Genomic DNA, 25,680 nt, shown 5'->3' with positions numbered 1-25,680 from the left:
TAAATTACATTTACAGTTGAGTTGTTGGAAGCAGGACGGAAGACTTTAGCCAAGACTCTCTTGTCAGTAAATCAAAGAGGAAATACACTCCTGGATATGAACTAATTTAAGTATTCTTAGTGCTCACATGCAGATAATAGCATCTCCTGAGGTCCCTTACAGCCTTCATTATCCTATAATCCTGATCCTGTGCAGAAGGAAGAGTATATCAGTGTGCTTCAGAAACACCAAGGCTCTCTTTGTAGCCAAACAGCGTGGTAATGGTCACACTGGGCTATTCTGGAAACCAAGAGTTGTGATTGAAGTATCTAATTATCAAGAGCAAGCAACACTGAACGTACAGATCAAACAAATAAAAAACTGATCTCACTCTGCAATGACAGTCTAGATATAAACCTTTTTTCTGGCAGAAACACAGTTGCTTTCTACTCTTCGTTATAATTTTCCCCATTATCTCATTAAATATTATTTTCTGAAAAGATATGTGTTATAAGCAAGAGCTATAACTAAATATCAAAGCTGAAAGATCTTTCTAGATAGCATACATCATTTTCATCAAAATATACACAAAATAAGTCATTAGATAATACGTAAAACACAGTTCCTTACACTGATCTCCACCCAAAGAAGAATCCATATACAGCCTGAATGAAGGGCCTAATGTTCCTTCAGGCACTTGTCAACACAATACAGGCAATACCTTCCAATTAATTCTGTGGGAATATGTTATGTATGAATTGAGTATTACAACTGTTACATATGAATAGAGATTAGAGTACAATACCTGTCCAAAGTTAGTAACACAGTTTCATTCATTTCAGGTGTATCATCAGCTTTAATAGTAATGTTGATTGTAGTATCACTTTGTCCAGATAAGAAAACAACGGAGCCATTAAAAGGACTTATATCGTCATGTGTTACTGCCTTTTGATTGACACCAGAGGGTTTCAGACTCCAAAACACAGTTGCTTGGCCATCAGTTCCATCTCGATGCAACGCAATGGAAACCTACGAAACACATGATTCTGTTGTGACTCATAAAATTAGGTGCAAAAACAATTACTCCCTTGAAAATTACTATCTCAGTATGAGCCTCAAAATGTTCAGCTTGTTTTTTTTAACTTATACCTACGAATATGACATGAAATAAAAAATTATGTATCAATGAAAATATATTCTGAATCTTATCCTTTTAACCATTTATCAGTCACATACTTAAAACAGTGGAGATGACAGATTGTTTATATCACAAATCAGTTAAGCAACCATAAACAGAAAAAGCCTTGTATGAGGAATTTAATCAGTGCCTGCCTCTTCAAGACACAACCTAGATTTTAAATATAACTACCATAATTTTACTCTGGTCACTATAGTACAGCGAAACCTGCACTGTGCTCAAGGTAATTAGCAGTTTTAATCTGAGATTGACAAGGTATCTGATTCAGTATTTGTGGGAAGAGTTCAGTGAAGACAGACAGGGAAAAAAGTGAAAATGTATGAAAAAAACATTTTAAAAAAAGTTTCTCCAGCTGAGACTAAGGCACTCATATGGAGAGCAATGCTTTTGAAAATGCTTCTTTGGGTTCTCAGAAACCTTGAAAGCACAACTGCTGGAAAACATGCCCAGCGAGCCAAAAAATATCTTCATAGATAAGTCCATCAACTGTAAGATACACAGAGGTTCCCATGAAATCTAGGACCAGCATCAGTCCTAATTTACATTACTACCTTTGCAGTTGGTGAGAGAGATTAAAACTGTCTGCACCATCTTTTCTTCTGAGTAAGCATCAAGACCTAACTGGTTTTGGATGCTTACAGAGAAAGCAAAGATGAGCCTCACTTTTCTGATAATGACTAACACATTATTTCAAACCTTAGTTTTACAAGGTCTTTTTTGCCCTTTTTTAAAAAAAAAACCACAAGCAAATATTTGGGATCAGACAGAACTTAAGAGGAAGGATATTCCTCACAATAACTTTCAATGTTACACTGAATATTTCAAACTTTGCTTTTGCCAAATAAATTTTCTATACTAGAGGACAATATAAAAAGATTTACTTACCACTGTAGCAGGGGAATCTTCTGGCTCAGAAAGAATAATTGGAAGATTGCTAGTAAAGCCTATTTCTCCATTTGCAATATCTGGAGTAATCCTCAGGGAAATATTTCGAATCTCACCTAATCTAGGACTTGCAGATGGGACTAGAGGAATTCTATTCACCAGTTCAACTTTTTCCAGCTGTAGGAAAAAGAAAAAATTGAGAAATACGAAGCCCTAGTACCACGTCGGAAAAACTCTGACATTTCAGAGTAAGTTTCATGCGTACGGAGCAAAACAACTCCAGAACAAATTTCTCTTACTGTCGACACTGGTTTACAAAAACGTGTAAGTAGATGTGTCAAAGAAATGCAGTGGATACCACTGAGCTTTGTCAGCAGAATGGTACACCTGTCAGACAACTCACGTTTGTGTACACAACTAAATGCATGTAGAGGGAGAACAAACCTTCTAGAGCAGCTGATTCATTACTAGATCTCTGAATAACAGTATGGAATTGACAAGAGGCCCAAGCAATTGTCCTAACTTCATTTTTTGTGCCATGCATTGATAAAAATCTGCTGTGGTCACTGGAACCATAATAATTTATTATTAAATCAATGATAAAGCAAAAGAATGATCCAGCCGTCTTTCCTCTCTCACACAACTTTAAGTACTTCTCTATTCATAACAACTAATCCATTAGAACTGCATTCAGACCTGAAAATCAGGATAATATTTCAATACTGTAGTCTTCTCTTGTGTTACCATATTTCTGGTGGTTTACTGATACTAGGAGGAAATAGAAAAATGTTTAGCCTTTCTTTGAATGGGATGTATCACTCACTAAACCCAGCAGCAGTACTGACACAATGAGGAGAGCACGACTTGCCTATTCAAATATTTGTTTCAAATATAACTGTAATGATGTGATTCTGTCTACATGCATCATTATAATAAACATTTCCATAACTGATTTGCACTTACATCTGCAAACATCTCATGGACACGAACCCCCAGTGACAACCACCTTTTAAGTCCCATTAGTATGTTTTTTGCTTGGAGTTATCAGATGTTATCACATAGCAAGGTTTCATTGGAGGAGGGGAAAGTGACCTTATTTAAATTCACAAATCTCCATTTCAACTGACGATTTTTGAACTTCTTCACTTCTTAAAACCAATCTATCTAAAATGCTTGGGCAGTATCATACTGGTTTCCATGATTGCTTGAGTAACACACAAACGTATTCATTCACATTTTATTTGATGATAGATGGAACTGTTTTACAAATAGTGTATTCAGCAATTGATTCTCAACCATGCCAGCAATTTGTTGAGAATCTGAGGAACAGATGGCAGGATTGTGTGTTTTGCTTGTTTTCTAAGCTTTCTTTTACCGTAGGCCCTGATCCACTCTGCGGTTGTTAGCTCAGTAAAGTTTCTGAAATACTACACAGCTGAAACAATTCACTTTGTTCAGTGCTTCTGATCCCGGATACTAACTTTGAGATTTAAGTAACAATTAATGAAGAGTCAAGAAAATTTATTTTTAGTTCCATGTTTCCTTTTCAAGCACATCAGCTCATAAGGAAAAAAGAATGTATTGTGAATTGAATAATAATGACATGTAGTTTATTAAATTAGTTAATCTTCCTGTCCATACCAAAAACCACACCCCAGGCTACAGTAGGTTGTTTAATTGAAGATGTCACTGAAGAATGTTAATCTCACTTTTGCAGTTCCTCTGTCCATTCTCTAGCTGTGTTTAAGCTTCATTTCCTCCTCTGCTCCACCTCCCGATTCCTGAATTGATCCTTTATTGGGCCTAGAACAAACTCTGTAATCTTCTCATTCTAAACGTGTTCGCTGAGATTATCATTTATTCACAGTGTAGAGGAATTGTCATAGTGATAAATAGGGGTATTTTTGTTCCTTCTCTATGAGTTTCTAAATCAATTATTTGTGCTGGAAAGCCCCTCTGATTTTTTTTATTCAAACAAAAAGGTTTTTTTATGGTTCATGGAGAAAGTACAGAACATCCACCCCCCACTTCCCCGGAATCCGCAGTTTGAAAAGCCGGGCAAAGCGCCCGCTTTCTGAAATACTTGTCACATGTGTGTCTTGTCCATAGTCCACACCGCAATGTTATTTGTAATGTGTCATTTAAAAAGTGCTGGGAACTAGATATTTCAATTCTTCTGTAGATCTTTCAGATCTCATGCAGACATAAAACATAGTAAACTAGTCTAGTTTCTGAGAATGCACTTCCCTATCTAACGGTTAAAGCAAAAAAATCACATACTAGTAAAACAGTAATAGAATTCTGGCAATAATTTTTTTTTTCCTGGTTTTTTTCCAAAGACTGTGGGGAGAAGGTGGTGAAGAGAAGAAATCTTTTCAAGGTCCCAGAAGTAAGCAAAACATCTTCTTCAGACCGTAAGTTAAAGACAAACCTGGCAAATTTTAAATCTATGGATTTAACATAAACATCTTCATTTGAAAACCCTAAAGTCGTCTGACTTTAAATTAAAAGATTAAAAGGAAATAAGAAAAGCCTCTGTGATTGGTGCCTTGCATGTGCCAAGTCATCCCTTTGTATCAAGATTGCTACCTGGGTTCATCCCAGCTGACCAGAGTGGCAATAGTTAATCCTAGGAAGTAAGAACTATGGTGCAGTCTTAACTGCAGCTGAGAAAATGAGTATAACAAATAATGACGGCAATACCCAGGATCTTCACCATCAGTACAGCTGAACAATAACTTGCTAAAATGTAAGCAAACTTTGTTATCTCCAGTGAAAAATCAAGGGCTTAATTGGAAAGTGTAGATTCTTTCTTTAAATATTTCTGCTGAAAATCCAGTTTTCTGTCTAGAACATAGTTTTAGTGAATTTTTCCAGACAATTCTAATTAGCTATGACAGAAGTTCCGTTCCTACAACTTAGACAGAAAAAAAGAGGAAAAAACCCAAAAGGGCACATACAGTGAAATATGGAAAAAAATACTTTTTAAGTTCTCTGGTCAAATTTATACATAAATGAAATACAATATAAGTTTGACTATTTGAAAAGTATTTTTACTTGCTTGTCATTTCTAAAATTTGTCACGCTTCTGTAATCTAATTTTAAGAATCTTAATTTGATTAAATTGAAAGACTAGGGGCAGACAGAGAACCATATCTCTAAAAGTAACTAACTCTGCAACTTTGATCTCATATTGTTAGATTGCATGTTTAATACCTGAATCCTGTTACAATGGTCTATTTTTTAAAAATAGTGCAATTAGTAAATAATGATTAGGAATAAAGCTTTTTATGGCATATTTATGGAAGTTATCTCCAAATAATAAAGTTTTCTTAGCTACAGAGCTATTAACTTTTTTTTTTTTAACATGTAGGTCATTTTCACTAAATTAAAAGGGAAGGAGCCATTACTAAATTATATCCTTTATATTACATGGGCTAAAAAAATACCCCATAACAGAACTGAGATACCTGAATGAGGAAATGAGCACCATTTTGAAGGAATGCATCATTTCTTATTGGTATATTTAAAGTATCTTTTGTTTTTCCTTCTGGAAACATGAGAGTGCTTCTTCTAGATATATTTAGAATGCCATCTTTCGCTCTCTCAGGATCCAAAGCTCCAGCTGGAATATACAGTGCAGTATAAACCAACTGCACATCTCCAACTGTTCCTCTCTCCCTTGCGAAGCTCAAGGATAAAAAGCGTCCCATTGGGTTACTTTCAATCTTCTGATTCTCCAAAGGATGAAACTGTATGAGGCCATAAACATCATCACTGTCCTGAATGTAAAACAGAAGCTGCAAAACAGAAAACAGCATCACCAACTCTGTGCTACAGTTACTACCTACCATCGTTTTCATGCTTTCACGAAAGCATGTCCTGTCTGTCACCCTACATCTTTCTCCTTAGTGAACTGGCACTCAAGAAAGAAATCAGACTGACAGTCCTAAAGTATTCTTTGTACACAAGCAGCACAACACAGGCAGTGGCAGCTTTCCCACTACGCATCATCCATGTGCCAGAATGAGCTCTGAATAACTGATTTTTTTTGTTCAGCAGCCAAAGTGAATAATTTAAAAAAGTTTCAGAATGTGAAAAATTTCATTTTATTCACCAAGTTAATTCCAACCAACTTTGAGAAAGACAAAGCAGGGATTTGATTCTCAAAACTGTCAGCAATGCTAGCCACCCTTTATTTAACAGTTCAGAGGTCACAGTCTTAATCACCAACTCCTCCTCTTGAAGCTGTTAATGTAAAACATTCCAATAATCATTAAGACAGCAAACGAACAAGTGAAAATAACTTTCCTGCCTTCTCTTAGCAAGCAGTCACCCAAGACAGCATTTATGCAATGCTATGTATGTTGGGAATAATCTCAGCTGAATGCTACCGCATTAAAAAGGTCTGGCTTTGTTCCCTATACTCAGCCAAATAGTTTGGATACGGCTCTATACACTAAAATTATATTCAGGATTAAGTCGTTTGATTTATGTTCAAGTGCAAACCTTTTAGCCAGTCTAACTAATCAATTGATGTTATCAAAACTGGTAAAGTCCCTAATTATTAACTCTTGCCTTCTCCAAAAGAAATTCTGAAAGCAAACTTACCTCAGAGGGTTCACTGACTTCTGCACCTCCCTGTATTGTATGAGCTAAGAGTTTCAGACGATAGGGCTCTGCCTCTTCTGGTGTATCATCATCAATAATGTTCAGAGGAAGCGTTACCAGCATCTCTCCTTGGTCAAAATGTATCTCCCCAGTCTCTGGAATGAGGTCTGTAGTCACAGGTGAGGGATCACTGCTGTTTCGGGTTATAACCCAGGCAACAGAAATGTTTCCATGCGTTCCACCATTTCTTACAATCGTGATCCCTTCAAATCTACAGTTTGAACCAAAATAAAAACCCATACCATAAAATTATAATTACTATTGGCTGGCTTGCTCAGTTATTGATTCCCTGAAAGATTTACACTGACTTCAGTGGAATTAATGTTAACTGCTGCAATAGACATTTGAGTCAGGGCTTAAAGTTTGTGGAATAGTAACAAACACACAGACTTTTCTTAGACTGCTTATTCATGAGCTCTCTGCAATGTCTCTAAAGATATTTGTTAGAACTTATTTTGTTTACAGAGAGAAAGATACTGAGAGTGGAGTCTCGGCATGTTTCACATTTGTCTCAAAAAACACATTTCAAATTTCAGAAAACTTTTTGTCTATTAGCTTTCTACAACATTTTATAAACTATATTTAAATACAGTTGTCAACTGAACATTTAAATATCGATTCTGAATGAACTATCTCCCTCTGTAATGAAATACTAAGTTATTAATGATACTGGAAATGTTACGTTTCACGCATCTGACAAGGACACGACTACAACAAAAAGTCTGGAAATCATGATTTACAAAAATTTAGAAAGCAAGATCTACTTCTTTACTGTGTATAGGAAATAAAGATGAATACCAAAATGCTGGGCTCTACATACCATAAAATATTCTTTCGAAACTGTTCATAGTATGATAGCCTGATGTATTACCTGTTTCTCTGGGGATGAACTACCATCAGTACCTAGGAGTGGACATTTTAATTGAGACTGTCAGTATTGTCTATCAGTCCTGCCTACAGAATTTGTACTGAGCTTTGATTTTAACCTCTCTGTGAAACTAGAAATATTTAAATATTTTTGAGTTTAAGGTAAGCATTTCAAGGGAGGCACTCAACACAATTTTTTTAAACCAGAGACTGATTTTATACATAGTAAATACAAAGATTTACCAGGGAAGGAAGCCAGAAATCTATTTCTCACTTACATGAAGTGCTCTGTGGCAGCATCACAATTTCATTGATCCTGCCTTTAGAATAAGAGTTTTTCAATAGTCTGATTAACGTGATTAAATATTTACAGTTTTTACATACAGCCTATAAATACTAAAATACTGCCTGTAAAATTAGACATTTCCACTTCCTTGAAATCTTTGCAGATACAGTTGATAATAATTACAACACACTACCCAATTTTTACATTGTATTTTCAGTAGTGATTTTATACTTACTTTCAATGAAATCCTAAGGATGTCTAACAATGCCAAACAAATCTCTTAAACTGACTAGATACTAGATTTGAAGATCTGTAGTACCTTGAAACTTGGTCTTCATCAATGATAACAGCCTGAGCAAACAGGACACTGTTGATTGATAGTACTCCATAGGGTTTGTCATTCGGTTGGATGGTGACATGAACAACAGACGGATTAACCAAAACAGCATCTCCCCGCAAAGTGTCCTTCAGCAGCATAACCTGAAAGGTCTCAGCAATTTCCGGTATGGCATCGTCAAGGATCTCGAACTTCATGTACGTTTCATGAACTAGAGGTGGGAAAACAATCGTTGTATTTGGCTGTAGATCTAGGAAGTCTACATTAAGCTGTGCGTGTGCTGTTAAATCCCCCATTATGATGGCGTAACTGACAGAGACTTCATATTCATCAGGTCCAATTAATTTTCCACTGTCATCCTTGCCGCGAACCACACGAATTGCCAGCACACCAACTTCTTCAGGCACCATATAAGCACTCTGAACAAAATGCACAGGGCTGTCATTTTTCTTAATACGAATCCGAACAGAATCTTTTGTGTTGTTGATTTCAGCCCCTCCCTCCACGCTCCTCAGACGAACAACAAATAATTCATCATTTTCAGGTATCTGGAAAAATAATATTAGCAACTGTGTGTGAGACACATTTCAAATACATGCAGAACACTCTTACTGAGAAATGTGTTTTATATATTTTGCAGAGAAGGGATATAATACAAATTTGACAGCTCATTTGGTATTAAAACAAACAGGAGAGAAGTCTTGCTTTTAACTTTGGCTGAAAATCCCTACTCAGAATGGAATGTTTCAATTTTCTAAAACATTCTTCTGTGCTCTGTTAATAACAAAAAGGCTGCAAACCAAACAAAAGCAAAACAAAAACCAGGCAAGAATCAGAAAAAGCTGGATCTTTCCAATTTCAGTCTATGAGGAGATCCAAACTCTACTTTTGGAAGCCGCCTCTATTTGGAAACGAGTGTTCCTCCCAGCTACTTAGATCTGCATCTTGATAGTCTGATGTTGACACTGGTTTACCTCTATGCATGCCTGAGAGAATACAGGAACAACTTACGGACGCAAACTGCCTCGGCCCATCCATTCCCATACAACTGGAAAAGGAACGCTTCCTACGTTCAGACACAGCGACACCCCAGAGAAAACTTCCACCACAGATCTGAGAAACTGTTTTCTGGTGCTTAGCAATTATTTAGGCTTTGGTATTTCTACAAAATGGCTGTTTACAACTACATTTTAGTTTTAGCTAGTTCTTCTCCATTAACTGATGCAGCAGACAATAAAGAATGGCTTATAAACTGCAAATTACAGAACTTAAGGATGAGATTTTTGCTTTATATTAAATTTTTGATTCCGCAAATCTTGATTTGCTAAACCTATTTAACTGAAAAATATTATTATTTTATTAATACATATAGGTAAAAAGTAAATATTCTCCTTCCCCTCTACACTGCCCTGGTGAGGCCTCATCTGGAGTACTGTGTCCAGTTCTGGGCTCCCCAGTTCAAGAAGGATGAAGAGCTACTGGCGAGAGTCCAGCGGAGGGCTACAAGGATGGTGAGGGGACTGGAGCATCTCCACTACGAGGAGAGGTTGAGGGAACTGGGCTTGTTCAGCCTGAAGAAGAGAAGGCTGCGAGGGGACCTTATAAATGCCTACAAATATCTGAAGGGTGGGGGTCAGGAGGATGGGGACAAGCTCTTTTCAGTGGTGCCCAGTGACAGGACAAGGGACAATGGGCACAAACTGAGGCACAGGAAGTTCTGTCTGAACATGAGGAGGAACTTCTTCCCTCTGAGGGTGACGGAGCCCTGGAACAGGCTGCCCAGGGAGGTTGTGGAGTCTCCTTCTCTGGAGATATTCAAGGTCTGGTGCCTGGACAAGATCCTGTGCAGCCTGCTGTAGGTGACCCTGCTTCGGCAGGAGGGTTGGACTAGATGACCCACAGAGGTCCCTTCCAACCCCTACTATTCTGTGATTCTGTGATTCTGTGATTTCAAAATTGTTTAGATTCTTGGATCTCATCCTTGCTGTGGACTCCTGGGAATTAGTACTATTTGCTTCTGAGAAGAATTCCAGGACCAAAAACTTACTTTTTGCTAATGGTAATACTGTCTTATAAAATTGACAAATCCTTTTCATGCACCTTTGTTTACGGAGCTAAGAAAGTTCTGAAAACCCTGCTGTCCAATATTTCTTCTCTTTTCACACTCATTTGTTAATTGGCCACCCTCAGCTCCTTTTCAAGGGCGAAGAGAGTGGGCATGCAATTGCCTTTGTAGTTAACGCCAATTCCATGGCTTCTTTGGCTTGCGGCACTTAAACTTGCATAATGTTGTTGAGTGATGCAGGTTTATTCGTCAGTGTGAGATTTGGAAGGTCCCAGTCACCTCTATACTATACTGAGTTACAACACAGTTATTTTACCTTATTAGAACAGATGCTAACCTACATTTTGTTTAGTTCATTAATTACTATACCATCTTGCACCATAAAAATATACATTTAGGAGACAGTCAAAAAGTATGCACAATTGCAGTTGTAGTTTACACCTTAGTATCATATAAATTGGACATTCTGGAGTTCTTAGTGGCATCATGATTGATCAATTTAAAAAAGTCAGACTTCAAAGACAACAATATAAAGGATTTCTAGTGCTGCCCTGCCTCTTTCATTTTCTTTTAACAAATTTTCCATTATTCCTCACTAAAAAAGAAAACATATACAATAAAATTACTATAAATGTATTGCTGTGGAGACTGATCTGCAGTCCGCAAACTTCTGTAAGAAAAGGGCTACCCAATTCAGAAAAACACTTTTTTTTCATTTTTTTTTCCTAACTTGAGATCCTAAAAGCTCAAACTAAGTTCTGAAAGTAACATTGGATTCTTACGAATTCATCGTCATCACCAATAAAGGGTATTTACACAAAATTAATCTGTCACGTATGCCTGTGAAAGACTTTCACCGAGTGGACCAGTCACACCTGTACAGACCAAACTTTGAAAAACCGAACTTTGAGAGCATTTCTCAGAGGGAAAAAAAAAAAATCACATCCTCCTAAAAAGCTCAGCGATGTCGTTCTCTGTAAAAGTCACAGAAATATTACATCTAATCTGAAAGACAAGTTTCTACACACCAGTCTGGCACAGTCTCATTTTAACATTAAAAATATCAGTACAGATGTGGAAAAACACTTTTTATAACTAAGAGAAATATGCAAACAATTACTTTAAAGTTTGCTCACTTCTGAGATAGGCACTTTCATGTTATTACTTTTTTCTTGTGAATTTCCTTACTAAGTTGTTCTGTATCATTTTTATCTATATTGATGCCTCTATTTTCCCTCTTATCCCCATGATAAAGAAAAAAAAACAACAAAAGAAAAGCATGGGTAAGAAAAATGAAAATCACAAATTGAGAAGGAGAATAAAATGTTTTGTTTACTCTGAAATAGAAAGGCTCACGATCTATGAACATTTTTTTTTTTAAAGACCAATCTGAAAATGGAAGCTTTTTAATTATCACCTACTGTTCATGCTCTTCACAAGATTGTGTGTTTCTTTTAGGAATCTTATCTACTTTTAGAAGTATTTTTAAAAATATATTTCATAAATATATAAAAACTGCTACATTTTTTCAATCTATCTTTTCTCTGTGAATATTTAATGTGTTATATTCTTTCTTTCATGGCAAACATAACATGTCTGCTATTCACATGAAAAAGAGCCAATCAAGTTAAGAAAGAATAAATTGGATTATGCGCTTTTAACTGAAGGCAGAGGAGCCGAACAGGCATCACTGCGGATGTAATAAAAAATACATCATGTAAGCAATGTTATGATTAGGTTCCTTTTGCCAAAACAATTAATAAAAACAAAAAGGAGAGCCTGAGTTCATTACACAAATATAGCCTGAATTTGCAAGGCAGACAATTAGGGACAAGCAGAGAACGTTTAAAAAGAAATACAGAAAAGTCCAATGTAGAAAGGACAGTCTAATAGATACACCTATATCCAGTTCAAGAACATCATCCTTGGCCATACAACAAGGACCTGAGCATTCCATCACGAAAAAAATGTATAACGCTTTCCTGATTATTTATACATTTACTGCAGTAGCACCTAACAGGTCTAGTGAGAGTGGCCCAGATACGTTCAGAAACTATTAATGTTCACTAATGAGAATTACAGCAGTAGTCTTAGAAGGAGTAAAAACGAGTGCCCATAGAGCCAAAATTTAATATTGCTTTATTAAGCAGACGCACTTTTAACCTCATTTAAACCAAGCATTTTTGTAAACTATTACTGTAAGTGTCTCCAGAACAGCAGTTCACCTTGCACACAGCCAAACCAAAAATGAAGTCAGCTTGTTCTCACCTGATCATCAAGCACTGTTAAATTATAAATCAGCATTGATCTCCCAGGGCTAAATGTAATATTTCCCCTAGCTGGGCTTAAGTCTTCTTCAGCTGCGTTTGGTCCATCTTCTATCTGCAAAGAATTTATTTTTATGTAAAGAAACATGTAAAACAGGAATACAACTCTAGTGCAAGTACAATAATCAATATACAGTGCGTGACGTGCATAACAAACGACTATCTACCCAGTCACCTCCTGCTCACAGGCACACACATTCAGTTGTGAAAATCTGCTCTTTTTTGGCAGATGGAGTAAGTCAGAGTAACCACTCTGAAGAAATTATGTCTTGCCAGAAAAAGAAGAGGTAAACTACTTCCATACAGGCCTGTGAGAACTCTTTGGTATGCACTGATGCATAATTGACTCTTTCACAGAAAGGACATTAATTGTGATTTAATGTAAATCACTTGTATTTCATAAAAAGTTCCAAGACAAAATAATAGCTTGTTTTGTGTCCTTTCAGTCTTGAACTTCTGATATTAGGGACATTACATCTAATAGTGAAACCTAAAAGACTATGAAGCCACTTAAGGCAATATGGTGATTTTTTTTTTTTTAGAAAATCTTGTAAATTTTCTCAATGTATTTATATAAACTACACTGTGAAATGGACCTGATTAATTGTGCAGATAGTAAAACTAATTGGACTTTAAAACAAATAGATCTGCAATAAATTACACAGAAAATCTCATTCTGTACTTCAACTATACATGCTATATTTAGCATGTAATAACACCCAGTACAAGTCTTTTCAGATTTTGACAGGTCTAGACTAAGCCCTTATGACATATAAGATCAGACAACTGATAAAGAAACATTCATATGAAAGAATTTATACATAATTTTAAAATATTTAATAGAATCAGAGCTAGATAAGGGAAAAAAACCCAATAAGCATAAAAACTGCATGACACTCAAAACAAGTACGTAAATGAAAGCCTAAATATTCAATATGAGTTATTATTTTGAAGATTCATATTGAAGTCTCACAGATACAGAATTTCACTAAATACTGAGCTCCCATATTTACCTGTTCAAAGCTTCCACAAACATTATCGACAAAATTTGAAGAAACATTAAATCGGACATTTTTTACACACTTACTACACATTGTTAGTAACCTCAACTAATGCTGTCTCAAATCTCTTCCTAAATGACCAAGAACACTCAGTTTTGTCTAATATCTTCTTTATTTTTCCTCAAATTAAACAGTCAGATAACTATAAGTATTTTCCACTTCACAGGTAAAACCTTTCCATTTTATGAAACAAATGTAACAAATGTAGACATAGGTATTTTTCCCCTCTTTCACTTTTATAAGGACCTTGATATGTTATGATTATGGCCTCACAGTTTCATGCAACAGACTAAGGTAAGAAGCCTTTTTGATAAACTCACCTCAAAAGTTACGATGACTGTCCCGTACGTTCCCCTCTCCCTGATTAGAGTGAGAGGCACAAATTCGTTTCTGCCTCTGGGCTCATTCACTGTGATTAAGGCAGACTAATGAGGAAGAAAAGGGAGAGGCAATCAGGCACAGATCAAATATCACAGCAGAAGGAAGAAACTGTTACCATAGAAATACCAAACTCCCACAGACAAGTTAATCCAATCTGCAAACCAGTCCACTGATGGCATACATTTCCTAGCAACCAATTAGTTCAGCTAATGAAAAGCTTGGAAGATTTCAAATTAAAAAATTATCATAAGTTATGTAAGTAGAGTGGATTTTTTTCTGTAAATTAACATAGTCAATATACACAAAGCACTGGCATATTAGCACTGGCATTTACAGGAGCTGCTAACCCCATTAAAAATGGATTTTCTCCATTAAAAAGTCATTTATTAGCTAACTAGGTATAAATGGACTCTGTCTATCAAACTGTGGTAGGTGAAAGATTTCAAAGAATTACACCAATTCAGGAGCAGCATGGCTTAGTACTGTGGTGCTAAAAATGTCTCATGTTCTTGTGCTTTGTCACAGAAGTCCTCTACAAAAATTACATTACAAAAATGGTGGCAATAAGGCATAGTTTCTACTAACACTAGCTCTGAATTAGTGTAAATAACCTCCACAGCACTAGAACACAGAAGGTGTTCTCCCATGTATATATCATGACACTGTTCTCTCAGCTTGAGGGTTAAGTATAGAATTGCTCACTAAAATACAAAACTGTATATATTTTCAAGATTTCCAAATCACATCTTTAACTTCCGTATGGTATTACTCCTTGTTTCTTCCCTAACATATTCAGACTCTGACTTCTAGATGAGCAGCAGTGGGACTGAAAAACTTTAAAAAAAAAAATTATACTTGGGCAGTGAGACCAAACTACTTCTTGTAAGTTTTTATTTAAGATGAGCAACATAGATATTGATCCAAATGTGAAGGTCTCAGGCTACGTCTCAAGACCTAAAAGCATACCGAAGTATTAAAGTTCTATATATGTACGAATTTCCTCTAGAGATGCTTTCAAAGATGTAACTCAGAACCAATTTTCAAGGGATTCAGCTGAATAACTAACCAGCATCTTTGAAAATTTCACCTTTATGTTTTCTAATATTTTCACATTTACCATATAAAAGCCATACCATGTTAAAAGAAATTATTCCAAAGGCATTGTCATTCGATAAGATCGTTACAGTGACAGATTTGGGTGAGCCAAGCTTTATCCTTGAAGATGGTTTCTAAAATTAACACATAAAATAAGATATTAAATATGGTGATAGACAAAAAACCACACATTTTGATTTTATGTTTTTTTAAGAGCAACTATTAGCCTATGACAAATTGTATGTCTTTCATTACAAAAATTATTACAGTGAAAATTATTTAAAGCAATAGAATGCACCAAAATAATTATTGATTATTGAGGAAATACACTCTACACAGTGAACAACAAAAGTGCTTGAAACAAACTTTATAAATTATTAATCATAGCTGGTAACCTATTAATGACACCACAGCAATAGGGAACTGGGCATGATGTGTTCAGCATTGCCAGGAACTCCCAAGTTGTTCTTTTTTGCCTAACACTTGTATAAAACTAAAACTTTGAAGCTATTATACTGAGTTACCAGCTAAAGGAAACAAATCTTTACAGTGTCATAAAAATGAGCTACATTTACAAATCAAAGGCAGAAGGGAGGGAAAATATATATTTTTATGTTCACTGCAAACATCTCGAGATGTGCAATCACTGGCAATAGAATATAAAATTTATCTTTACTGAACTGACATCAAATTTAGTCATGAACTATGTGCCTAAAAAAAAAGTGAACATGAACCTCTCTTGTAGCATGACTTCAGTGAGACAGAACAAGAGACTTATTGGTAATTATTTCAAAAATTGTTTGTTTTTAGGTAAGTCCTGTTTACCCTCTTCTTCTGGAGGATTGGAAGTCATTGTCTTTCTTTTGCTACTTCCACCCTTTCTTCCAGGTACGGTCCATGCAGGGAAACAGGAAAGGCTGAGAGTTCACAACGTGACCCCTCGAGGTGCTGGCACACCTTCCCGTGTCCACAGCCGAATGCAGTGCCCGCTCAAGTTTTAGACTCTCTGTACACTGCACGGCCGTGTCACCACGGGAATGGCAAAACTTTCTGTAAGCACCATACTGGCAAGCGTCTGGATTTTTGGTCATATCTATTACAATTCAGACTCACAGGAGTACAGCTACACTGGAATCTACAGAATACCACACATTGTGTCAGATTACCCACTGTTTTCCAGGGAACAGATCAATCGAACAACTGAGACTTACTGGTAGTGTCAAGTAAAATGTGAATGTCTCATCAGCCTCTGGAAGATCATCATCACAGACAGATATATACACCGTTCGGTTTGTTTCTGTATCAGGTATAAATGCAGCTGCATACGTGTCAAAAAAGTCCCCAGTGTTTTCTCCATCAATCTGCAATAAATACAGAACTGAATGCCATCTCCTTCTTCACCCACTGTTCTCTATAATATTATTCTGGACTCATTTAACAGACTTCATACACTCTCCTTCGCACATAATTCTTCCCACAGTTTCCCATGCTGTCACACAGTTACTTTCTGGCCAGAAGGTGTAGACAATAGCTCCCTGTATTCATGCTGAGTAACCAGGAAATATCAAAACAAACCAAAACAGATAGGACACTTTATTCAGAACCATTTATGACTTTCTCACTTGCAACTGGGTAACTTTTGCATAATCACAGAATCATAGCAGGGTTTGTGTTGGAAGGGACCTTACAGACCATCTCGTTCCAGCCCGCCTACCATAGGTAGGGACACCTTTCACCAGACCAGGGAGCTCAGAGCCCCATCCAAACCTTCAGGACATGCTTTAGCAGGCATGGTGGTGTTGGGTTGACAGTTGGACTTAATGACCTTAGAGGTCTTTTCCAACCTTAATGATTCTACGATTCTTTGATTCTGGCCTTGAACACTGCCAGGAGAGGGCAGCCACTGTTTCTCTGAGCAACCTGTGCCACAGCCTCACCACCCTCAGTGAAGAATTTCTTTCTTCTGTCTAATCTAAATCTCCCCTCTCACTTTAAAGCCATTATCCCTTGTCCTATCACTCCATGCCCTTCTAAAAAGTCCTTCTCCAGGAATTTTTTTAATGGAAAAACTATTAGCACACATGTGTCTCACAACACCCTGCCTGAATTAAACTTACCTTAAGATGTAACTGCCCTCTGTCATCCTGTCTCACTCCAAGGACTGGAAGGAGCCTAGGCATTTAACCTAGATTAGATTAACATTTTGATTGCCAAAGTTGGCGAGACAAAATCTTCTACAATGAACAGCCCTGCTTTCCTTTCAGTCAGCAGAACAAAATCCCACTGGTTCTGCCCTAAGTAGGGTGGTTGGAGGAGAGATTACACAGGCAGTAGTGTCAAGCAACGTGTCCAGGTTAAGTTCACAGCTGGAAGCTGAGACTAAATTGAGAGAAGCAACTGAACCAGCACAGCTACCACGTCTGAAACTACCATCCTCGTAGGCACTAAAGGTTTGAATGAACCACTGTGAAAAAGGCTATTCTTTGTTTGAGAACAGAGAAATTAGCAGTTCAGTGAAGAGGAAACAAAGTATGGAAGGTATTTTTGCGGCTCTCACCTATCATTTGCCATATTAGTAACTACTTTTTATGTATCGACTTACTGAAAAACTTCTTATAAAAGCAGGCCATAAACATGTTCCTAAATGAGCTGCTCAAAATATTCATGTTAGAAACAAATCTTGGAATTTGAGGTCCTTAACAAGGAGACTAAGTTGCTCTGCTTGTTACATCAGTAAAGTGCACTAGTTTCATAGTACAACCACATTTTCTCAAGGTTCTCTCCTCATATGTCTATAAAGCGTGAAATCTGTACAGATCAGTTTCTATTCCTTGTAATTCATAAGTCATATATTTTTTAATATTTAGTTACAGGAGAACAAAATATGGTGCAGGAACATAGATAATTTCTTTGGTCTACAACTGTTGAAAATCATAGCAGTACATCTTCTCTGGTACACTGCTGTGTTCTCATGTGGTAGTCGTACCACATAGCATCCTACCCCATACACTTACAGCATAGCACACTCCCAGGGGTTTAAACTCGTAAAGGGAATACAACTGAGATCATGGTTAATGACAGCTAAGAAGTAAAGAAAATAATGCAGAAATACTAACTCTGATCTCAAAATGAAATGAACAATGTAATTTTTAAAATTCGTATGGAAATCTGACTCAAACAGTGGAGTAGCTATTAAATTGCAGGTTCCACAGTAACCTGGAAACAGAAAAATTGTTCTATATCCACATTTTCAGTATGAGCTCACAGCCACAAACAAAATCAAAGAAGCATATCAGTTTGGACTTCTACCTGACCAGCAGTAGCTGGCTGCTTGAGGAGATGTTTATACCATTATTTTTAAACTATTGATGGAGTCAGCAGGAATTTGTGCAGTTACAGAAACTGGGTATTGCTTCCTCAAAGTGAAGAGTTGTCCGAGTGAAATACCTCTCTCCTTTTCACCAGCTTGATAAAAAGAGGTAATGTTCAAAACTTCAGAAAGACATTAATATTTACTGAGAATGTAACTGGCATAGTTTCTTACCGACACAATTGCTGTGATGTTAGCAGGCCTCCCCGTCCTCTCAATCACAAGTCGTATAACAGTTGTACTTGTTTCATTAACTACAAATTCTGTTTGTCCACTGAACTTCACTTCTGTTTCTCCAGATGTAAATTGAATGAGTAATGCTAAAAGCAAATAAACTAATAAAGAGGCAGAGGGCATCCCTGTAGAAAAAGAAAAGAATAAATAAAACTAAACTATGAACCTAAAACATATGAAACATTCCTGGTCGACCTTACCAATCCAGTCAATCCTTCTCAACCCTTCAGATACCATGATTACCTTGTGAGCTTCAGAAATGAGGTGACAACATGCACAGGTCTCAGCTATATTCGAGTCAGGTAATGTAACTATGATCTACAACTAACTCTATTTTCATAATTTTCCTCTAGTGACATTCTAGAGACTATTTATCAACTTTCTTCAAGCGGAGGAACTTCTCTCAAGAAAAAACAATGACATTGCCACGATTGTTTCCATTTTCAACCAACAAATAACTAACTTAAAGGTTTCCACTTTCTTTGCTTTGTTGATTCTCTTTAGAAATAAACATGAATTGGCAGGAAGGGTGAAGGGTTGGATGTTTGCAGTCATCTCATAGACCATCTTCTTACATCTTACGGACCATGAAATGTCCTTAAACATCTGCACATTTACTGGAGATTCTCTTTACTGCTTCTCTTATCTCATGATTCTTTCGTGTTTTCTTGTCACGGAGAATCACTGTGGCACATTTTAATGCCATTGTAGCCTTTGTACAACCAGACCTTCATTTTTATTTGTTTCTGCACAACATCTAGTTTTCTTTTCTGTTAAGATAAGACAACTTATCCTAACTAAGGTGGTCTATTTCCCTTACACCAGAGTGCAGTTATGTAATGTAAAATACAAGTTCAAGTTCCAGTGATGTCATCATGTGTCGATGCTGTGAAAGACGCATTTTTAAGAGGCTCTGGCACAACAAATTGATCAGTGCTGCTGTGTTATACAGAGGCTTACATTGTACAGTGCTGACCAGAACTGAGAAGCTGGGATGCTGGATGGAGTAGATTTCTGTCACAAGGATCAGAGCAATTTTTGAACAAACCAAGAGAACAAAGTTGTGCTTTAAACACCAAAAAACATTACAGCACGGATCTTTGATGGAACTAGTTATTTCAGCAAGTTTCTTTCAATCTGCAGTCACTATTCTATAATGTTACTTTTTAAAATTTCCGTACAAAAGATACAAACAATACTTGTGTAATCACACATACAAATAAAATGTCACTTTGCTTAAAATTATGCTTCCAAGTGCTATGATTATCAGACAAATCTGCTCAGTGATGACTGGATAAACTGTAGGAGATATTATATTAATATTTGCACATCAATTAAGCTCAGCCATGTTTGCAAAGCACTTGTTTCCATTATTTATGAGTGACATTAAATGAATACTCAGTTAGAAATGGTCACTGAAACATAAAGTGTCACCAAAACGTATTTTTGTAAAGGGTGTGTCAAATCTGTGTTCAGAATACATCTGAGGTCCAGTGCAGATTCTGAGTGTTTTATGTACACAGTCACGTGGCTTCATTCTTGCACTGAACAGATCATAAAGCAGCCTTTAGACCACTAAAACTAACACAGCTTCAGAAAGACTTCAAGACTTTGATTCATCTTACATTAAATTCTGTCTGGGCAAGGGTCGATTTTACATTCTGAAGACTTGAAATATACTGCTTTAAGGCAAGTTAAAGAACAAAATTACCCACAGACATGACGTACTAAATGAGTTGAAAGTATGATGAAGAAAACCATTGGTGTCTCCCAGAATTCCTACAAGCAAAGACTGGTGAGATGACAAAATCAGACAATTATTAAGTACTTGTAATAAAAAATTCACCTAGCTCTACTGAACATCATGGAGGGAACAGGCAAGTAATGAATGTAAGTGCAAAATATCAGGACTAATCATTTTTCATATGAAAACAACTATCCATTTCACAACCTGTTTGAACAGTGTTTCACTATTTCCAGTAAAAAATGTCATAGAGTAAAATAATTATTCTGCAGAACTTCACATTGCTATAAACTTTTATCACCATGAACTGAGCCATTCAAGATATCCATGGCTCTCAATTGAGAATTCAATTCACAACAGAATTTTGGGAACAATGCTTCATTGCTAGTTATCAGCCTATTTAGAAATTCTAGTGCAGAAAAAGCTTACGGTAGGAAGCAAAGATAAAATATATACACATAAAACGCCTGGGATTTAAAACTGTCAGCATTTCCCAAGCTGACTGTATTAACTTGCAAGATATTTTTGTTGTTTTCATGTGGAACTGCTCTGAAAAATGCAAACCTTCAAGCTGGAGAGAGAACAGTTGTCTAACCTGTTTAAACTCCGAGACAATTACACTGTCTGCAGATGCAGGCATCACCCACTCTGAACTGAGGAATCTGCTGACCTTTTAGCTTCAGCTGTTGCCTTGTCATAGACTTCACAAATATCTTCCCACGGTACACGCTTCTAGTAAATAATACTGAAAACATGATCCTTGAAGGCAAGATTACAAAGTTTAGAATTACTTGAATTCTATTACTTCTACTAGAGAGCGTTCTAAAACTATAGGATTACTCCTGTGGAACAAGAGAGGTTTCACAATCATACCATCAATTATTTAGCTGGTGTGCATTCTTCCTTGTTACGTTATTTGTACTAAGATTTACTTTGCACAGCCTGCCAAAAGTAGTTTTTGCTCTGTTTATATAAACTCCACTTTGAAAATTATTATTATTTTTAAAAATTGATGTTAACATAGTAAAAATAACATAAATCATGACTTACAGACTGCAGAATAAATCTATTCAAATAACTGAAAAGGTATTATAGGTCACAGTATTTTACTTTATTAAATATCACAGAATCACAGAATGGTGGGGGTGGGCAGGGCCCTCTGTGGGTCACCCAGCCCAACCCCCTGCCCAAGCAGGGTCACCCAGAGCAGGCTGCACAGCACCGCGGCCAGGTGGGGCTGGAATATCTCCAGAGAAGGAGACTCCACAGCCTCCCTGGGCAGCCTGGGCCAGGGCTCCGTCACCCTCAGAGGGAAGAAGTTCTTCCTTGTGTTCAGCTGGAGCTTCCTCTGCTCCAGTTTGTGCCCGTTGCCCCTTGTCCTGTCGCTGGGCACCACTGGAAAGAGTCTGGCCCCGGCCTCCTGACGCCCACCCTTAGGATACTTATAAACATTTCTAAGGTCCCCTCGCAGCCTTCTCTTCTCCAGGCTGAACAAGCCCAGCTCCCTCAGCCTCTCCTCGTAGGAGAGATGCTCCAGTCCCCTCACCATCCTCGTAGCCCTGCGCTGGACTCACTTTGTACACTAAATTCCTACACAAATGTATAAAGTCTTACAACTTGTTCTTTACTAATTGCATTGCATAAAACTTAGCTGAATCCTTTGTAAAATCAGGGACTAAAAGACAAATCTTCCCCACCTCGCTCACCCCGTTATATCACTGGTAAGTTTAATTTTATTATTTTTCAAATGAACCTGAAACTCTAGTACTTGTTGACTGCTAAATTTTGGTAAACTATGTATTTGGTGCATCATATACTCTCCTCTGCTTCAGCTAAATATTACTGACTTCAGTTTCCCCGATCCAGGATACTCAGTCAGGCTTTAAAATAGATCTGTGAGTCAAATTCATTTAAATACTTTTGAAACAACAACAAGTAATGGGACAGTACACATCTTCAGAGCACGTACAAGTCAATGGAACAACTATTCTGTTATTATGATCTGACTAAAGTAATTTAAAATAACGATTTGTAGTATCAGTGGCAGTTTCAAGCAATGCTGCGTACTGAGGTCTAGATGATGCTTGTAAGGGGTTTATAATAAAATTTTCTGGCATCAAATCAAAAGAAAGTGTCTCTCAAAAAAATATCCAGACATTTTAATGGTATTAAAGAAAGTCTAAAAATCAAATTCTTCAACCAAATAAAGAAATGTAACTCAGAATTCTGAGTCTTGTTCCTTAACTAACATTTTCTTTCAGCCTGCGTTTTACAGCACTTTCTGAGGCGCAGTTGTGTTTCCCCCCAAAACGCAGAATCCTAATGTAGAACCCAGCAGAGCATATACTGATACCACACGGTAATTTCCACAGTAACGTGACGTATTACATGAGGAATACCATTTCAATCTGTTGCCCGGTTGGAGCCAAGGAGAGGTAGGCTTATGAAACTGGCATTCCTCGTCACCGATGAGTCACCAGGATTAGCTTATTTTTTCCACTCAGTTTCTAGAACAAATTTCAAATGAAGATTTCAGAGTTTATAAAGAATGAGAGGTCTTTTCTCCATATTTATACACTGGCTCCTGTGCTCAGTAAATCAAAACACTCACGACTGAAAAGATCTCCTGGCTGTTTCCATTGAAGAGTGAGGGAACCTACAGACCAGTGGCACATTGAGAGATCAAGAAGGGAAATGAAAAGTCTGCGAAAGACTCTGAATCTGAAAGGAAATGAGTGTAAAATGCCAGATATGGAGTGAAGAATGACAAAAGAAAGGGGAGTTCACCAACAAAGAAGCAGACTGAACGAGGGATTAAGTACCCTGTACTCGGGCTTGCACCACTGCTCAGGAGGAGAAACAAGCAGGTACGCTGAAGCAGCACCTCTCCCACCCAGCAGCTACAACTTGACTACCACCGCTCATCCTCGTGCCACGCACTGCAGAGTTCTGCAGCCCAGGATGCAGCGGAGCAAGCGTGAAGCCCAGTGCACTTCTCACTGCCCGTCCTTGTCTACTCCCCGTGATTACAAACACCCAGCCAAGAAGAACATTCAAAAACTGGCATGCCTAGTACTTTGCATTGAGTACAGCATTACTGCTATCAATGGTTGCCAGAGAGAAGTCTGTTCACAGCAGACATGTCAGCACCCAGCAGCATCTTTGGCTGAACACAATGGGAGAGAGATACATGTGTTCTTTCATATGTAAAGCAGAGATTCTCTGTAGCATGCAGGAACAGCATAGAGCAAGAAGTTTCACAAGGTCATTGCCTTTGCTGCACCTGTTGTGGAAACATATAAAAAACCTGCATTTTTATTTTAGGTGTTCTCAGAACCACTGAAATTTACAACAGTATTGGAGAGCAACCTGGGACAGCGGCAGGAATTACAAAACTTCGATTTACTAAACATCTCCTTTCTATGTGTCATGACCCCAAATTAAGAGAGAATTATTTTACTCCAGACTGGGGTTTTCTTTGCCTCATAGTTCCCACAGCTCATGCATACGTAAAGGAGAACACAACAGCTGTATCTGCAAAACCTAGCTTTTGGATAGTGGGTTTTACCCATGTCTGCTCTGTTGGTGGTTGTTTCTTTTTCGGCTTGGGCTTTTCTGTTTAGATGTGGTATAAGTGAGTCTCCCTCTCTAACAGAGTCTGGAAAATAGAGTGTTCCAAAGGTACGATTTCAAAATAATACGTTCCTCTATCCATTTTTTGCCTTCAACCTGTTTCAGAGTGGATAAAGCACGGAAATTACACTAAATCACAATAGGACTGGTTTGTCTGCACCCCTGGACTGCACAAATAGCTGCAGCATTTGGGGCAAGAGTGTCTCACCCGTTTCCAAGCATGTTATTCAGTGTCACTGATGCCTTTGCTTCCAGTCCTTCTCTAGGGTTTCCCATCTTAAAGGCCTCAAGTTGCATCAGGGGAGGTTTAGACTGGATATCAGGAAAAATGTCTTTATTGAAAGAGTGGTCAGGCATTAGAACAGGTTGCCCAGGGCAGTGGTGGAGTCTCCATCCCTGGAGGTGTTCAAAAAACGTGTAGATGTGGCACTTTGGGACATGGTTTAGCAGGCACGGTGGTGTTGGGGTGACGGTTGGACGTGATGATCTTAGAGGTGTTTTCCAACCTTAATGACTCTGTGATGCTATACCTCACTACAAAGACATTCCAGGTACCTGCCCATCATCCTCTTTCTTATTACTAATGTTGGAAAGTGCCATCCAAAGCACAAATGCAGACTACGAGGTGCTGAAAAATCCCTTGATCAGCTTCCACTGTCCTGAAGTTTTAGGGCTCAGCTGCTTACTTACCCTACTCTCTACTGCTGCCATGACAGAACAGTACCACAACGAAACCTCAGGTGCTCAGGTTTATCTGCATTTGAGATTAATGACACTGATGTCAGTCTAAAATTCTCCTGACCTTTTGCTTTCTAACAGTTGAAATATTTAAAAAAAAAAATCTTATTATCTGTGACTGTATGTATCACTGGGAATGGCCAATTTAATGTAACCTGAACAACAGCTCCATATGAAAATTCTTGCTCATTCAATTACATTCCCTTGAAAAAGGCAAGAACCCTTCAATACAGACATCTTAAGGAAGAAAAGATGCTTAAGCTACCTGCCATTGTATTTATATTTACTAGTCAGAAAGGTAATTCTACCATCACAGCCAGGTACCAATACTGAAAGCGGTAGACTTGCAAGCCGAGGCCAAGACAGAGGCCTGGCAAGAAATCCAGATTATTTTATGCTGTTATTAGAGGTAACTGAGGTAGAAAGTGTAGTAAATCCAGAGCAGTTTTCTGGATGCTTCTTTTCACTTCCTCAGAAGAATTCGAGTGGATCTAAACCATATCCTTGAATTTTAAGTTCTAAAGCATGCAGTCATCACTGGAGAATCAAGTTTTATCTTTTAAGCTGATAATGCTAAAGGCTTTCTGAGGTAACTGCCTGCTCTGCACGTTCTCATTCTGAGCAGGGAATAAAAGGCAAAACTGTCGAGCAGTGCTGAATCCACTGCTTCTGTTTGCTAGCAGCAAGCAGAGAGAACACAAGCCTCTTCTACAAACATTTGCAGTTACCTTATAATTTGGGGGTCAAACACAGAACCAGACAATAATTTTGACTAGCTGTAAGATCCAGGTTATTTTTACCCAGAGTAC

At 37.5% G+C, this 25,680-nt stretch overlaps 1 protein-coding gene across 1 annotated transcript in view; it reads right to left on the bottom strand.

Annotated features, from left to right (window-relative positions):
* Positions 1-25,680, bottom strand: part of ADGRV1 (adhesion G protein-coupled receptor V1) — a 313,027-nt gene that overhangs the window by 281,738 nt on the left and 5,609 nt on the right. The window contains exons 2-11 of the mRNA XM_075411234.1: positions 18,697-18,881; positions 16,364-16,513; positions 15,191-15,286; positions 13,997-14,101; positions 12,557-12,670; positions 8,206-8,771; positions 6,674-6,944; positions 5,533-5,862; positions 2,063-2,239; positions 785-1,008 (exon numbers count right to left, since the gene is read on the bottom strand). Of these exons, the coding sequence (XP_075267349.1) occupies positions 785-1,008; positions 2,063-2,239; positions 5,533-5,862; positions 6,674-6,944; positions 8,206-8,771; positions 12,557-12,670; positions 13,997-14,101; positions 15,191-15,286; positions 16,364-16,513; positions 18,697-18,881 (2,218 nt within the window). The remainder of the gene's footprint in view (positions 1-784; positions 1,009-2,062; positions 2,240-5,532; positions 5,863-6,673; positions 6,945-8,205; positions 8,772-12,556; positions 12,671-13,996; positions 14,102-15,190; positions 15,287-16,363; positions 16,514-18,696; positions 18,882-25,680) is intronic.

The sequence above is a fragment of the Opisthocomus hoazin genome, chromosome Z (genome assembly GCF_030867145.1).
Source record: "Opisthocomus hoazin isolate bOpiHoa1 chromosome Z, bOpiHoa1.hap1, whole genome shotgun sequence".
NCBI lineage: Eukaryota > Metazoa > Chordata > Aves > Opisthocomiformes > Opisthocomidae > Opisthocomus > Opisthocomus hoazin.
The sequence above is the reverse complement of the archived record's forward strand: the minus strand, read 5'-3'. Positions and strand labels throughout refer to the sequence as shown.